The sequence below is a fragment of the Chrysochloris asiatica genome, unplaced genomic scaffold, assembly GCF_000296735.1.
Source record: "Chrysochloris asiatica unplaced genomic scaffold, ChrAsi1.0 scaffold00002, whole genome shotgun sequence".
Taxonomy (NCBI): Eukaryota; Metazoa; Chordata; class Mammalia; order Afrosoricida; family Chrysochloridae; genus Chrysochloris; species Chrysochloris asiatica.
Genome location: NW_006408520.1, coordinates 12,673,773 through 12,691,730, shown reverse-complemented (window position 1 = coordinate 12,691,730; position 17,958 = coordinate 12,673,773). Strand labels below are relative to the sequence as shown.

General features: G+C 37.2%; 1 protein-coding gene across 1 annotated transcript in view; it reads right to left on the bottom strand.

The window, feature by feature from the left end:
- Positions 1-17,958, bottom strand: part of DPYD (dihydropyrimidine dehydrogenase) — a 1,478,957-nt gene that overhangs the window by 25,556 nt on the left and 1,435,443 nt on the right. Inside the window, exon 25 of the mRNA XM_006831042.1 lies at positions 14,945-15,088. Coding sequence (XP_006831105.1) covers positions 14,945-15,088 — 144 coding nt within the window. The remainder of the gene's footprint in view (positions 1-14,944; positions 15,089-17,958) is intronic.

Genomic DNA, 17,958 nt, shown 5'->3' with positions numbered 1-17,958 from the left:
TGAACTATAGGGCCAGTGGTTCAAACTCACCAGCTGCTCCTTGGAAACCTTATACAGGGTCACTATGAGTCGGAACCAGCTCACTGGCACTTAACAAAAATTACATCGCTATATATAGAATCTTGGTGTGGTACTGTAGGATAAGCACTAGGCTACAACATCGGTTTGAACTACAGGGTTAGTGGTTCAAACTCACCAGCTGCTCCTTGGAAGCCTTACACAGGGTCACTATGAGTCAAAACCAACTCACCCGCACTTAACAACAAGAACATACCTGTATATGAGCCCTGGTGTGGTGTTGCAGGATAAGAACTGGACTTCTAATCACAAGTCAGCCAGTTCAAAACCACAGCTGCGTTTGGAAAGCCTATACAGGCTTACTATGAGTTGGAATCAACTCGATGACACATAACAACAACAAAATAGCTATATATGTATGTGGATGTATTCCCATATAACCTCCCTCACCTACTTAGCACAGATATTTACCTATATATTTACTCACAAATTGTTTGTTATTACGACTGCTGCAGGAATGTTTACATTATAGCATCTACGATAGTTGTCAAACTTACTGGAATGAAAAGAAATAATCATATTTTTTTGCAATTGCAAATGACAGTTTTGTATTTATCTACTTTCATAATTAGTAAATAACATCATAAGTTAATTTGTCTCTTATTTATAGAATATTTTTATATGAATCTATATGCAGCAAATTAATATCAGTTCTTTGCCCATTTAAAGCACTTCCCTGGGGTCTATAAATTTCAAAATCCTCAATTCTTAATTTTTTGAAATCTAATACCAAAAATAAATAAATAAAAATAATTAGAATCCATCAAACCAAAAAAATTAAGACTATAACCCTGATTCGCTCTATTTTCTCACCGGTTACATGATCAAAAGTTGAATGATCTTAGTTGTCCTGTTCTCAACTCCTTATCTCACAATTTATAATGACAATTGCTAAATCTTCGAGATAAATTGACAAGGTTTTATCAATTTCATCCCTGTTTCTTTCACCAACACCAGGGCCACGCCCTCAATTCAGTATATCATTGTGGTTCACCTGCAGCATGTCCTTTCCCTTTCCCTTTCTAATCCCTACCTAGTCTAGACTGTCTAATATAGTCAGCATTTGTGGAGTCATTCATAAGTCACACTTCTGTGCTATTCCCATAAGTGCCTGTGTATTGTACCACTGTGATCTACACGGTTCTTTAATAGCTGATTTTTTAAAGTAGATTACTGGGCCTTTCTTCTGAATCCATTTTCATCTAAAAGCTTCATTAACATCTGTTCAACATCATATCAACACACAATCTGACAGGTGGTGGCTGTGCATGAGGCACATTGGCTGGGAATTGAACTTGGGTCTTCTGCATAGATTGAAAATTTTACCAGTGAATCACCAATGATTCCTGCCTAATCTATCTTACTGTTGTGTGCTGGCAATCCGATTCTGACTCGTTGTTGTTGTTGTTGTTGTTGTTATGTGCCCTGGAGTGGGTTCTGACTCATAGAGACATTGTACAGGGTTTCCGAGGCTGTAAATCTTTACGGGACCAGAAAGCCTCATCTTTCTCCTGTGGAACAGCTGGTATTTTTGAACTGCTCACCCTGAAGTTAGCAGCCTGATTCATAACCACTACACTACCAGAGCTCCTCATTGTTGTTGTTGTTGTTAAGTGCCATCGAGTCGGGTCCGACCCATAGCGACCCTGTACAGGGTTTCCGAGGGTGTAAATCTTTACGGGAGTAGAAAGCCTCATCTTTCTCCCGCGGAGCGGCTGGTAGTTTCGAACCGCTGACCTTACGGTTCGCAGCCCGATTCGTAACCACTACGCTACCAGAGCTCCTCATTAGACCAGATCAAATCAAATTCTCTGCCATAGAGTCAATTGCGACTCATAGTGATGGGGGGCCTTCATTGGTATCTTGAGTCTAAATTTATTATAGTGGTGAAAGAATCTTCATATATCCTGTACTTTATCTATACAGCACATATCAAAAACATGATTTTATAATTAGTAGAATAATTATTTTTATAATACCTGCTTCTTGCTGTAACCTATATGCTCTATGAAGACTGAAGCTGTGTTTGTCTTATTGATTGTCCTTTATAGATAGAAAGGAGACCTGGTGGCACTGTAGGACAAGCACTAGACTGCTAACCAAAAGGTCCAAAGTCAAACCCACCATGGGAGAAGGATTTGGCTGCTTGTTCCCATAAAGATTTACAGTACTGGAAACCCTATTTAGGGTTATCATGAGTTGGAATCAACACTGTGGCAGTGGGTTTGGTTTTGCTAGTTTGATACAGATAGATGGATAAAAAACAATGGTTAAGAACTTGGCTACAACTGAAAGTTTTGCATTTCAAACTAACCCGATGGGTAACAGAAAGACCTAACAATTGGCTTCTGTAAAATTTGCAGCCAAGAAAATTGTATATGGCAATTCTACTCTTGTCACATGCTATCAACTCCATGGCAACTAACAAAAACAACAATAACACAGACAGATACACATGGCTTAAACCATGGCTGTTATTGTAATGTTAAGTGCCATCAAGTTGGTTCTGACTCACACAGACACTGTATAGAGTTTCTGAGAAGCAACCTGGTGGGTTTGAAATGCCGACCTTTTGGTTAGCAGTCTAGTGCTTATTCTACAGTGCCACATCAGGATCTTTTGTAGCAATAAAAACTTGGAGGAAAATAAATGGGCTCCTTCAAATTGGTTGGCCTTTAGAGTTTTATGTGTTTGGTTGACTGAATCTATATGTAGCTCTAATTTTGAATTTCATATTCCACATTTCAACCACTTGTCTGTCAGTTTGTCATACTGTAGTGGCTTGCATATTGCTGTGATAATGGAAGTTATGCCACCCGCATATGAATTATGAGCAGGGTCACATTATGAATAGCAGCAGAACATTGTCAAAAAAAAAGTGTCAGAAGATGAAAACATTATGAATGGCAGCAGTTCTTGTCAGATTTTATGTCAGAAGATGAGCCACTCAGGTTGGAAAGACCTGCCTCCTCAAAGTAGATTTAACTATAATGACATGACTGTAGTAAAGCTTTAAGGACCTTCATTTGCTGATGGGGCACAGCCAAAATGAGAAGAAACAGTTGCAAACATCCATTAATATCAGAACATGGATGGTATACAGTATGAAACTAAGACAATTGGAATTTGTCAAAAATAAAATGGAACACATAAAGATTGACATCCTAGTCATTAGTGGGCTAAATTAGATTGGTACTGGCCATTTTGAATCAGATAATCATATAGTTTACTATCCCAGGGACCACAAATTAAAGAGAAATGGTGTCACATTTGTTGTCAAAAAGAACATTTCAAGATACATCTATCTTGAAGTCCAATCCCGTCTGTAATAGTATAATATCCATTTACCTACACGCAAAAACCATTTAACACCACTACTATTCAAATTTATGTACCAACCACTAAAGTCAGTGACCATGACAATGTAGAATTCTACCAAGTTCTGAAACAGATCCAATATGCAATGCAGATGCATTGATGATTGCTGGTGATTGGAATACAAAGGCTGGATAAAAGGAAGGGTAAGTATTTGGAAAACATGGTCTTGGTGACCAAAATGGTGCTGGAGGATTTTGCAAGACCAATGACTTATTCATGAAAGTACCATTTTTCAACAAGATAAAAGGTGAATATACACATAGACCTCATCAGATGGAATATACAAGCATCAAACTGATACATCTGTGGGGAAAAGATGGTAGAAAAGCTCTACACCACCAGCCAAAAAAGGCCAGGAACAGACTGTGTAATAGACCATCAATTACTCATACATAAGTTCAGGCTGAGATTGAAGAAAATTAAAACAGGTGTGTGAGAGCCTAAATATGAGTGTGAATATATCCCACCTGAATTCAGAGACCATCTCAAGAATAGATTTGATGCATTAGTCACTAATGACTGAAGACCAGAAATGTTGTGGGAAGCTATCAAGAACTTTATATAGGAAGAAAGCAAAAGGTCATTGAAAAGACAGGAAAGAAAAGAAAGACCAGAATGCATGTCAGAAGAGACTCTGAAACTTGGTCTTGAGCATAGAGAAGCTAAAACAAATGAAAGAAATGAGACGGTAATGGAACTGAACAGAAAATTTCCAAAAGCAGCTTGAGAAGACAAAGTGAAGTATTATAATTAAATATGCAAAGAATGGGAATTAAGAAACCAAAAGGGCAGAACACATTTAACATTTCTTAAGCTAAAAGAACTGAAGAAAAAATTCAAGTCTCAACTTGTAATATTGAAGAATTCTATGGGCAAGATATTGAATGATGCAGAAAGCATCAAACAATGGAAGGAATACTCAAGAGTCACTACACTGAAAAAAATTTGTTGATCTCCAATCATTTCAAGAGGTAGCGTATGATGAAGAACCTATGGTACTTAAGGAATAAGTCCAAGCTACACTGAAAGCATTGGTGAAAAGCAAAGCTCCAGGAATTGATGTAATTCAAATTGAAATGTTTCAACAAACTGATGTAGCACTGGAGGCGCACACTCATTTACACTAAGAAATTTGGAAAACAACTATCTGGCCAAACAATTGGAAGAGATCCATATTTGTGCCTATTCCAAAGAGAGGTCACCCCCACAGAATGTGGAAATCATCGAACAATATAATTAATATCACATGCAAGTAACACTTTGCTGAAGATAATTCAAAAACATTTGAAACAATACATCAGCAGCAGAGAAGTGCCAAAAATTCATGCCAGATTCAAAAGAGAACATGGAACTACAAATAGCATTGCTGATGTTCGATGGCTCTTGGCGGAAAGCAGATAATACCAGAAAGATGTTTGATTGGGCTATATTGACTGTATAAAGGCTTTTGACTATGTAGATCATGACAAATTATGGACAAAATTGTGAAGAATGGTTATTCCAGAACACTTAATTGTGCTTATGAGGAACTTGTACATAGACCAAGGAAAGGTAGTTGTTAGACTAAAACAAGGGAATACTGAATTGCCTAAAATCCTAAAATCTGTGCACCAGGGTTGTATCCTTTCACCATATTTATTTAAGTTGCATACTGAGCAAATAATATGAGAAACTGGATTATATGAAAAAGAATGTAGTATTGCAATTGGAGGAAGACTCACTAACAACCTGAGATATGCAGATGATACAGTCTTGTTGCTGGAAGCAAAGAGGACTTAAAGTTACTGATGAAGATCAAAGAATACAGCCTTCAGTATGGATTGTACTTCCATGAAAAGAAACAAAAATATTCACAACTGGCCCAGTAAATAACATCATGATAAATGGAGAAAAGATTTTAGTTGTCAAATACTTCATATTTCTTGGATCCACTATCAATACTCATGCAAACAGCAGTCAAGTATATTGCTTGGGCAAATTTGCTGCACAGACCTATTCAAAGTGTTCAAGAACAAAGATACCCATTATTTTCAATATCTTCCTATGCATGTGAAAGTCGGACCATAAAAGAATTTATGTTGGAGAAGAATATTTTAAAAGTGCTGTGATAGTTAAGGTTTTGTGTCAACTTGACTGGGCCAGGATCCTTGGTGATTTGACAGTTGAGATGTAGAGGTTATTTGATGTGATCAACAAATAAGAGGATTGATTCTACCACACTGATCTGATTTATGGGAGATTCCCAAGGTGTGGTATGCAACACCCTTTGTCTTACAAGAGATCGAAGAAGAGACAGTTGAGTAGGGAAAGAGAGACCTACTACCACAAAATAGAATAGCCAAGAATGAAATTAAATAAGAAGGTAAAAGAATGAGATTTGAATTTTTAACAGAATACACCATAATAGTTGGAGGATGGATAGACCAAGAATGACAAAAGAAAGAGGGAGACCAGTTGGTAGAATGTTTCAGAATCCCATCAAAAAATCTGTAAAGGATAATACTAAGACCTTAGCAGTAAGGCAGAAGAGAAGAGGAAGAAGACATGAAGAGATGAGGAAGAAGACATGAAGAGACAAAAATGGTAGATATTGGTGACTGACAGATGAATAGATAAATAACAGGATGGAATGTAGGATGATTTTCAGGTTTCTGAAATGAATGAGAGCAAATGGGGGTAATATTGATTAATATAGGATGAAAACAAGGTTTACAAGGAAGGATAGCCAGTTTAGTCTTAAGTGTGGTCATGGTCTCTGGGTTCTATACTTAAACTGTCCAGTTGGAGGTATCCAGATGATAGTAGGTAACACAGGTCTGAAGAACATAAGAAAGGTTTGGAATGGAGAAAAGTAGTTAAGTCATCACATAGGGAAAAGTTTAGGTGAATCATAGTGGGAATAAAGGAAGCAGAGAAAATAAAGATACCAACATCATATCCTGTCTTCACCTTCTCTCTCTCTCTTTTCAAAAAAATTTATCATGATTAATTTATGGCACTTCCCTTTGTCAAGGCAAGTAGAAAGAAACTAATCTGAAGTTGTATATAAATTGATATTTATATTTGAATTAAGACAGATATTCAACAAGGATGGATTCTTCTTCTTTTTTTAACTGACTTTCTCTTTACCCAAGTTATGATGTGTCTGTTTCTAGTTGGGAGTCATGGTGTGACACTGTAGGATAAGCACTTGACTGCTAACCACAAGGTCAGTGATGCAAAACCACAAGTTCATTCTTCACAAATCCTATACAGGGTCACTATGAATCAGATTTGACTCCACAGCACTTAACAACAATATTATCTAGTTGAGAAGTTCACATGTGGTGCTGTAGGATTAGCACTTAATTGCTAATTTGGCAGTTGAAACCCATATAAGGTGACTATGAGTTGGAACTGATTTGATGGCACTTAACAGCAACATTATCTAGTTAGTGATTTTTTTCCTTCCCTTCCCTCCTATCATTGGTAAACATCAATTGTTATTTTCTGTGTGTAAATCTTTCTTGATTTTTTATAATAGTGGACACCATTATCTCTTAATGCTCCCCAAACTACATATCAGCTCCTGTTATATGAAGCTACTGCTCCTGAACTCAGCAGTCTACTACAAAAGTCACTTTCCCCTACTTATTTTATCTAGCATGTATCAACCTGTGATATGGAGATGATACAACCTTTCTTGCTAAAAGCAAAGAGGACTTAAAATACTTACTGATAAAGATAAAAAACCACAGCCTTCAGTATGGGTTGCACCTCAGTGCAAAGAAAACAAAAGTCCTCACAAATAGACTAATACATAACATCATGGTAGATGGAGAAAAGATTGAAGTTGTCAAAGATTTCATTTTGCTTGGATCCACAATCCACACTAATGGAAGGAGCAATTAAGAAATCAAGTGACATACTGTATTAGGCAATCTGATGCATAAGACACTTGTAAAGAGTTCAAGAACAAAGATGTCAGTTTCAGGACTACGGTGTGCTGGATATAAGCCATGGTCTTTTCAATTGAAAGCATAAAATACCAGGAAGATGTTTACCTGTGCTTTATTGACTATGCAAAGGCTTTCTGTTGCACGGATCGTGACAAGCTATGGACAACATTGCAGAGAATGAGCATTTCTGAAAACTTAATTGTGCTCATAAGGAACTTATACATAGACTAAGAGACAGTTGTTAGAACAGAACAAGGAAACAACAAATGGTTAAAAAGGTTAGTGCCAGACTTGTAGTCTTTCACCATACTTATTCAATCTGTATGCTGAGCAAATAATTCGAGAAGCTGGATTATATGAAGAAGAACATGGCATCAGGATTGGAGGAACACTCATTAACAACCTGTGATATGCAGATGATATCATCTTTCTTGCTAAAAGCCAAGAGGACTTAAAATTTCTTACTGATGAAGATCAAAGTCCACAGCTTTTGGTATGGGTTGCACTTCAATGTAAAGAAAACAAAAGTCCCCACAAGTGGACCAATAAATAACATCCATATAAATGGAGAAAAGATTGAAGCTGTCAAAGACTTCATTTTGCTCATATCCACCATCAACACTCAAGAAAGCAGCAGTTAAGAAGTCAAAGGACGTATTTCATTAGGCAAATCTGTTCCACAAGACCTCTTTAATGTGTTGAAAGCAAAGATGTCAGTTTGAGGACTGAGTTGTACCTGACATAAGCCAGAGTATTTTTAATTGCCTCATATGCTCTTTGGAGGCCAGGATGGCCAAACTTTGTCTCCATACTTTGGACAAATTGCCAGGAGGGAACAGTTTCTGGAGAAGGATATCATGTTTGGTAAGGTGGAGGGTCAGAGAAAAAACGGAAGACCCCCAGTGAGATGGATTGGCAAAGTGGCAGCATCAATGGGCTCAAGCGTGGCAACAACAGTGAGGTTGGCCCAGGATTGGGCAGTGTTTCATTCTTCTGTGCATAAAGTTGCTATGAGTCGGTACCAACTTGATGGTACCTAACAAAAACTATTATGTATGTGAAAGTTGGACAATGGATAAAGAAGACCTTAGAATTCTTGATTTGAGTTATGGTGTTGGAGGAGAATATTAAAAGTATCATGGACTGCCAAAAGAACAAACCAATTTGTGTTAGATGAAGCACAGCTAGAATGTTCCTTAGAAGGCAGGATAGTGAGACTTTATCTCTCACACTTCAGAAATATAAGGATATCATGATTGGTAAACTGGAGGGTCAGTGAAAAAGAGGAAGCCCCTCAATGAGATGGATTGGCACAGTGGCAGCAATGGGCTCAGAGTAGCAACAATTCTGAGGGTGCTGTAGGACTGGGCAGTGTTTCCTTCTGCTTTGCAATTAGTTGGTACTGACTCGGCTCGAGGGCACCTAACAACAACATGTCTTCTGAAAATTATTATATATAAGGGTAAATCTCCAAAGATGAATATTTTACATTTCATTCAAATTAACTAAGATGAGATACAGAGGTTGAAGGGCTCATACTTAACAAAATCATATAATAATCTTAAACACACATGGGGCAAAAAAGGCTATGAAGGTCTTGTAGCATCTGGCTTTCTTTTTCCCATGACTGTGCAGTTCATCCTTTTAAGTGGCACACAAATAATTTAAAGGAAACAGCTCAAGAGACTATTTGGGGCTATTAGGCTGTTGAAAGTTCCAAGTGTTCATTTGATTTGAAATTATGGTATTGAAGTGTGAGTAGAGCCCTTGGTCAGAACTGTTCATTTTTCTTTTCAGAATTCTGCACTGCTTAAAAATTTCCACATTAAGTCTAAACACTTTTTAGCATGTTGTTGTCATTTGGTGCCATCCAGTTAGCTCCAACTCATAGTGACCTTATGCACAACAGGAGGAAACTGCCTGATCCTATGACTCCACACAATTTTTGTTACATTTCAGCCAATTGTTGCTGCCACTGTGTCAATCATCATTGAACTTTCACATTATCAAACCTGATGTTTTTCTCCAGAGATGGGTCCCTCCTAATACATATCCAAAGTACAAGAGATGAATTGTTGCCATACTGGCTCCTAAGGAACATCTGGCTGTGCTTATTCCAAGACAGATTTGTTTGTTCTTCTGGCAGTTTGTGGTACGTTCAGTATTCTTCTCCAAGACCACAAATCAAAGGTATCGATTCTTGTATGATCTTCCTTGTTTATTGCCCAACTTTCACATGCATATGAGGTGACTGAAAATACCTCAACTTGGATCAGGTACACCTCAGTCCTGAAAGTGACATCTTTGACCTTGAACTATTTAAAGAGGTATTGTGCAGTACATTTTCCTAATGCAATATATCATTTGATTTCTTAACTGCTACTTCCATAAACATTGATTGTTTATCCAAGCAAAATGAAGTCTGACAATTTCAATCTTTTCTCCATTTATCACAATGCTATTTATTGGTCCAGTTGTGAGGAAATTTGTTTTCTATACATTGAAGAGCAATCCATCCTGAAAACTGTAGGCTTTGTGCTCATCAATAAGTATTTTAAGTCCTCTTCACTTTCAGCAAGCAAAGTTGCATAATCTGTATATGCAGGTGGTTAACCAGTGTTCTTGAATCCATATTCTTCTTCATATAACCCAGTTTCTCAGATAATTTGCTCAGCATACAGATTGAATAAGCATGGCAAAAGGATACAACCCTGGCACACACCTTTCCTGATTTTAAACAATTCAGTGTCTTCTGTTATTCTGTTCTAACACTTTCTTCTTGGTCTATGTACAGGTTCCTCACCAACACAACTAAGTGTTCTGGAATACCCATTATTTGCACTGTTATCCATAGTTTGTTATGATTCACAAGGTCAAATGCCTTTGCATAGCCAACATAGCACAAGTGAACACCTTTCTGGTATTTTCTGCTTTCAGCAAAGACTCATCTGACATCAGCAATGATATTTCTCATTCCTTATCCTCTACTGGATCTGGCTTGAATTTCTGGCAGTTCCCTACTGATGCACTGTTGCACTAGTTTTTTTAACTATCTTTACCAAATTCTATTTGCATGTGATATTAATAATATTGTTTGCCAATTTTCATATCCCATTGGGTTATCTTTCTTTGGCATGGGCACAAATATGGATCTATTCCAACCAGTGGCCATGTACTTGTCTTCCAAATTTCTTGGCAAAGACATGTGAACCTCTCTAGCACTGTATCAGGTTGTTGAAAGACTTCAGTTTGTATTCCACCAGTCCCTGGAGCCTTGTTTTTTACCAATGCCTTCTGTGTAGCTTGGGCTTCTTCCTTCAGTATCATCAGTTCTAGATCATATGCTACTTATTGAAATGGTTGATTTGTTTTAATTTTCTTCAGCTGCAGCCTGAAATTGCATATGAAGAATTGATGGTCTGTTTCCACAGTCTGTTCTTGGCCTTGTTTTGGCTAATGATGTTGAGCTTCTTCATCTCTTCCCACAGATATAGTCAATTTGATTCTTGTTTATTCCATCTGGTGAGGTCTATGCCTTTTATGTTGTTAACAAGATATTTGCAATGAATAAGTCACTGGTCTTGAAAATTTCTATCATGCATTCTCCAGCACTGTTTCTACCATCAAGGCCATATATTCAAGCTACTGATCCTTCTTCTTTATTTCCAACTTTTGCATTCCAACAACCAGTAATTATCAATACATCTTGATTGCATGTTTGATCAATTTTAGATTAAAGAAACTGGTACAATTCTACAATTTCATCATCACTGACTTTGGAGGTTGGTGAATAAATTTGAATAATACTGGTATTAACTGGTATTCCTTGTTAGGATACTCTGAATATTAGCCTATCACAGACTGCATTATATTTCAAGGTAGATCTTGAAATTCTCTTTTTTACTATGAATGTGACACCATTCCTCTTCAATTTGACACTCCAGTATAGTAAACTCTATGATTTTAGGATAGGTTAAATTTTTCTCTCTTATAAAAAACCTAATGCTATCAAAGACTCTTACTCATTTTGACCCTATAGAGGACAGAGTAGAACAACGCCATAGAATTTCCAAAGCTGTAATTGCCTAATTTCTCTTCTGTGGAACAGCTGGTGGGTTTGACTCACCAACCTTTGGGTTTGCAGCCCAATTGTTAACCCACTGCACCAACAGAACTCCATTGTCCCTTAGCGATAGAGGAAATTCACAAGGATTCCAATCCTCATTTCACTAATTAGTATAAATTTCAATGACATTCACCTGAAAATGAGATTTTCAGTTGATGCTTAATATAGAAGATGGAGATATAGTAGATTATCACCAAGTAGTGAACATATTTCAGCAACTATAAACCCCATTTCAGTGGTGGTGATTTCAGAGAAACGATTTCAGAATCCTGGTATGGTGCAATAGGATAAGCTCTGAACCAAAAGTCTGGTTTGAACTGAAAGGTTGCTGGTTCAAACTCACTATCCACTCCTTGAAAACCCTATGCAGGGTCTCTATGAGTTGGAAATGACTCAACAGCACTTAATAACAACAACAATTACTAAGGGAATAATGAATTGTTTAAATTCAGGGAAGGTGTGTGCCAGGATTATAGTCTTTCACCAAATTTACTCAATTTGTATGCTGAGCCAAAAAACTGAGGTACTAGATTATATGAAGAAGAATGTGGAATCAAAATTGGAAGAACACTGATTAACAACCTACGATAGGCAGATGATACAACCTTGCTTGCTGAAAGCAAAGAGGACTTAAAACATTTACTGATGCATATCAAATACTAGAGCCTTCAGTGTGGCTTGCGTCTCAATGTAAAGAAACAAAAAATCCTCACAACTGGACCAATAACTAATATCATGATAAACGCAGAAAAAATTTAAGTTATCAAAGACTTCATTTTGCTTGAATCCACAATCAACACTCAATAGACACATCAGACTAAAACAAAAAACCCCACAACAAACAATGAATTGTATTAGGCAAATCTGTTGCACAAGACCTCTTTAAAATGTTCAAGAGCAAAATGTCACTTCATGAACTGAGAGGTGTCCTTGACTGAAGCCATGGTGTTTTCAGCAGCCTCATGCATGCATGTGAAAGTTGAACAATGAATAAGGAGGCCTGTAGAAGAATTGATGCATTTGAGTTGTGGTGTTGGAGGAGACTATGGACTGTCAGAGTACAAACCAGTCTTTGTTGGGAAAAGGACAGTGAGAATGCTCTTAGGAAGCTAAGAAGGTGAGACTTAGTCTTTCATACTTCAGACATATTATCAGGAGGAACCAGTCACTGGAGAAAGACTTCATTCTTGGTACAGTGAGGAGTCAGAGAAAAAGAGTAAGACCCCAATGAAATGGACTGGCATAGCATCATCGGCAATGGGCTCACGTGTGACAACATTTGTGATGGTGGCGCAGGACTGGGCACAGTTCTACTCCATCATACATAAGATCACCAGAAGTTGGAAGAGACTTTATAGCAACACTTGTCCCCACCCACCCCTGTGCATTATGATAGCTTTAATACAATTTCATCTTTGGGGGAGTGGATGGATGTGTCTGCTAAAGTGCAACATGAGTGTTTCCTGTGGTGAAGGAATGACTGTGTATCTTATCTGATGGTGGATATATGAAACTACCTATGGTAAAATTACATAAAACCAAACACACATATACACACCCACATGCGCAGAAGTAAAACTGTGGATATCTGAAGAGGATCAGTAAATTATATACCTTGTCAATATCCTGGTTGTCATATTGAACTAGTTTTTCAAATTGCTAACACTGGGAAAAAACTGACAAAGGATATACAAGACCTCCATTATTTCTCATAACTGCATATGAACCTACTAACATATAAAATAATCCCCTAAGTCACAAATAAAATTACCAGAAACCAAACCAGAGAAAGTTTGTCCAAAGTCTAAGGTATCATCACTGTCTATATAAATTTTATGTTATCATTTAGTTGTATTGAATGACTAATATGGAATTAATTTGGGATTATTATGACTATGAGAATACAAAGAATTCACCTTAATAATCACTGACAAATTTAATACATTGCAAATTTTTGTGAAACACACAGTTTACAGTGTGCTAAAACATTGAAAACATACAAATAAATGAGAGTATCCTATACTTGTAGTGTGGTGCTGTGGTTAATGTGCAGGACAGCAAAGTTGGTTTGAACCTCAAGGTTGGCAGTTCAATCTCACCAACAGCTCCTCAGAAACCCTATACATGATCGTTATGGGTCGGAAGCAACCTGACAGCACTTAACAACAACAAATTCTATAATTCAGTGTGTTTTCTACTATACCACCTGCCCCCCCAGCAAAAAACAAACAAACAAACACCAACACCAAATCCCACTGATGTCTAGTTGATTCTGACTCTAAGCGACACTATTGGACAGAGGAGAGCTGCCGCAAAGGGCTACCAAAGCTGTAATTTATGGAAGCAGACTGAGACATCTTTCTCCTGCAGAGTGGCTGGTCAGTGCAAACTGTAGACCTTTCAGTTAGCAGCCTAGCACTTTTTACTGCTGGCCCAAAGTAGAAAGACAGAAGAACACACAAGTAGAAATAAAAGAGTAGACAGGAAACAGTGCTTAAATAAATTCCATCAGTATCCAAAATCACATCATATTACCACTGTACCACCAGGACACCTTACATTTTTTTCTACTAGAGACAGATTTTTAAGACTTTAAAAATGTTTCTAAAATAAATAGTGGTATAATTAGATGGTTAATAAACATTTAAACTATATATACTTAAACAGTATATTGTTGTTGTGGGTAGGTGCCATCAAGTTGGTTTTGACTCATAGTGACACTGTATAGGGTTTCTGAGGAGAGTCTGGTGGATTTGAACCATCAACCATGGGATTAGCTGTACAGTACTTGTTCTACGGTGCCACATCAAGACTCCAACGGTAAGTATATTATATATATATAGTTGTTGAGTGCTGTTGAATCGGTTCTGATCTATAGCGACACTGTATAGGGTTTCCAAGGATTAGCTGATTAGCTTGAACTGCCGAGCTTGTAGTACAAACAGCCTTGGAGACTGGCGTATTAACTCGCAGACCCACATCAGTGTGTATATATATGTAGGAGCTCTGGTAGTGTTGTGGTTACAAGTCAGGCTGCTAACTTCAAGGTCAGCAGTTCGAAACTACCAGCCATTCTATGGGAGAAACAGGCGGCTTTCTGCTCATGTAAAGATTTACAGCCTCGGAAACCCTATACAGGGTCGCTTGAGTGGGAACCGACTCCATAGCACACAGCCACCACCATATGCAGTCGCCAGAGAAGGTCATCGAAAAAGGTATAGTGGAGGGTCAGCGAAAAAGGAGACCCCCAACGAGATGGATTGGCACTATGGCAGCAGCATTGAGCTCAGACAGAGCAGCGATTTTGAGGATGCTGCAAGATGCAGCGGTGTTTTGTTCTGTTGTACATAGGGTTGCTGTTGGTCGGTAACGACACGACAGCACCTAACAACACAACAACATATACAACTGACTTAGTTTTTACCTTGATGGTAGGAATAGGCTTTTTGGGAGTAAAACATTTTCTCTGTAATGGTGAAAAAATTGCATTTTGCTGTTTCAGTTTCATCTTGTTCTCTGCTATGATTTTCTTGCGCTGCTCGAGATAGGGTCCAAAACTTGGCAGTTTCTAAAAGGAAAACAAACAAATAAGAAATCATGTTAGCTCATAAAAGAGAAAAATGTGAAGATATAAATACATAAATATGAACAAACATATGCATGTATTGAAATTGTTTTAAATATTGTTGTAGTTGTGGTTAAGTGTCATTGAGTTAGTTCTGACTCAGAGACCCTTTATAAGGTTTCTGAGGAGCAACTGCCCACCTTGTGCTTGTCCAGTGCTATTCCTACAGAGTCACACTAGGAGTCCTTGTTTCAAATACAGGCTGTCATTTATTTTTGGGCCACTAGGCTAAGGAGCTCTGGTAGCGTAGTGGTTACGAATAAGGCTGCTAACCTCAAGGTCGGCAGTTCAGAACTATCAGCTATTTCATGGGAGAAAGATAAGGCTTTCTGCTCCCGTAAAGATTGGAAACCCTGTGCAGGGTCACTATGAGTCAGAACTGACTCCAAGGTACTTAACAACAACAACAGTCTTCTAGGTCCCGGTGTGCTCTAGGATATCACTAGACTGCTGAACAAAAGTGGATAAAACCTACCAATTGCTCCTCAGAAGTCCTAGAGAGGGTTGCCTGGAATCAGAACCAATTGGATGGCATTTATCAACAATAGCAACAACAACAAGTCTTCTAGGTGTCAGATTTTATTAATTATTAAAAAGTATACAAGAACGTGAAATCTTTCTAAGACTATTGTTGTTGTTAAGTAACATGGAGTGGGTTCCGACTCATAGTGACCCTGCACAAGGTTTCTGAGGCTGTAAATTTTTACGGGAGCAGAACACCTTATCTTTCTCCCACAGAACCGCTTGTAGTTTTGAACTGCTGACCTTGAAGTTGGCAGCCCGACTCGTAACCACTACGCTATAAGACATGCATGTATTAAATATACAAATGTTAGTTAAAATATATTCCTAAATGGAATACAGATTGCAATGCTATACCAAATCCATTCACTTAAAACAACAGTTATTAGTTAAACCATTTATTTGGATTTTAGAGACAGAAGGTGAAACCTATTGATGTTGTTTTTCCCTTCATCAGGTTTATAAAACAATATAGACACAGCTGCAGTCCTGACAAATGCTTTTGTCAATAGCAAAGGTACTTTGCCAAAGTTCTAATCTGTATCTCTATTTTATTGTGTTCAAATTCTTATTACATATCTTTAAAGACTATAACTAATGTTGATTGCAATTTACTGGAATAGCTGAAAAACAAAATGGTAAAAATATTGATTTTCCTGTACAGAAAACAAATTTTATTTTGCATGAAGAAGGCAAAAATAGAAACAAAAAAGCAAAGAGGAAACATCACAATGCTTAAATAAACTCCATCAGTATTCAAAATCACATTATGGAGCTTTAAATCTCAAGGTTATTCAATTGTACTTTGCAAAGTTCACTTAGAAAGATAGCTGGGCGTCACAGAAAAATGGTAAGTGGTTTCAAGTTAACACAAAAATGTCCTCATACCATTCATTATACCACAATTATTTCCTCTTCACTTTGTCCTTCCCCTCTTCTAGAACTTTTGATCTTTCGTTTTACTGACACACACTGCTGATGATAGACACCACTGAATTTCAAATGTTTTGTATTAGCCTGTAACCTGGAATGTTGGGTCTTTTTCATAAGTCTGTAGAAATACCCCTCTTTCCTGCAGAATAAATCTCATTTATCTACCTGATGGAGGTTTGGAAAGCTACTGTACTCTAAAGTCACTCAGATCTGTGACCTAGCAAGAGCTTGGTAAAAAACAAACAAACAAAAAAACCCCAACAAAATAAAACCACTTGTTTCAAAATACTGGCCCCCACTTGCCAGGATGCATAATGCCCCATGAAAATAAGTTCTTTAGTCTTATAAGGCTCTCAGTGAAATTTAAACTGAAATCATGTCCCACAACCAAGCCAAAATGCAACTGTAAATTTATATTAGTGAAGAATATATTTACTGGAAAAATCTAAGATTGTTACTCATTATCAATTATTAGTAATTATGTCAATAAGTCAAGCAAATGGAAACAATGTTATGAATGCCAAATTAAACTAGAACTAAGTACTTCATTTCGATACCTTAGTGTTTTCCTAAATTACAATATTTAGTGGCTTCAGAAATAAGCTGTGACATGGTGGAGAGGGGAATATTTTCTATCTATTTTTACCATAAAACAAATGACTCTGACTTGTTAAGAGAATAAAATTTAAAAAGATTATAAACCAAATTTCCAATACTTACCGCATATGTATGCCTGCTTAATAGAAAAAAAAAAAACAAAAAAAAACCAAGGTTTGTTTGAAATGTCCTCTTTATGAAACAACTTTTTTCCTTGGGCAGATGAGGTGTTAGGGATTATAGCTGGTGCCAAAGACATGTCCCTGGGTTCCAGATAACACCTCCTAAGGTGACAACTTATGTCCACATGATATAAATCTTGTCAGAATGTCATTCTCTCCACACTTCTCTCATACATCAACAGCACCTAAATCCTAATCTCACATTCTTAAAGATTATAAAGAATGGTTAAGTGCTGAAATACGTGACCGCTGGCTCTAGCAGAACTCTTATTCTAGCAAGCTTCGTGGGGATCTAAACTATTAATTTGGTTTCCCTGACTGTGTCTTAACATTCGTCAAAGCCTTCTAGTTCTACTTAAGAGTTCTGTGAAAAAGACTGTTAAAAAGAATATTTTCTTGAAACTTTTTATCTATATTCTTTTAAACATCAATCAGATGAGAATATTTTTTCTATTAATATTAGTTTCATGTAAATGGAGAGGAAGGCTGTAGTTAAACTTAAATCATGATCATATAATTATTATTATAATTATCCAAAATCCCTTGATGCTAGATAAAATACAGTCTAGGTAAACTTCT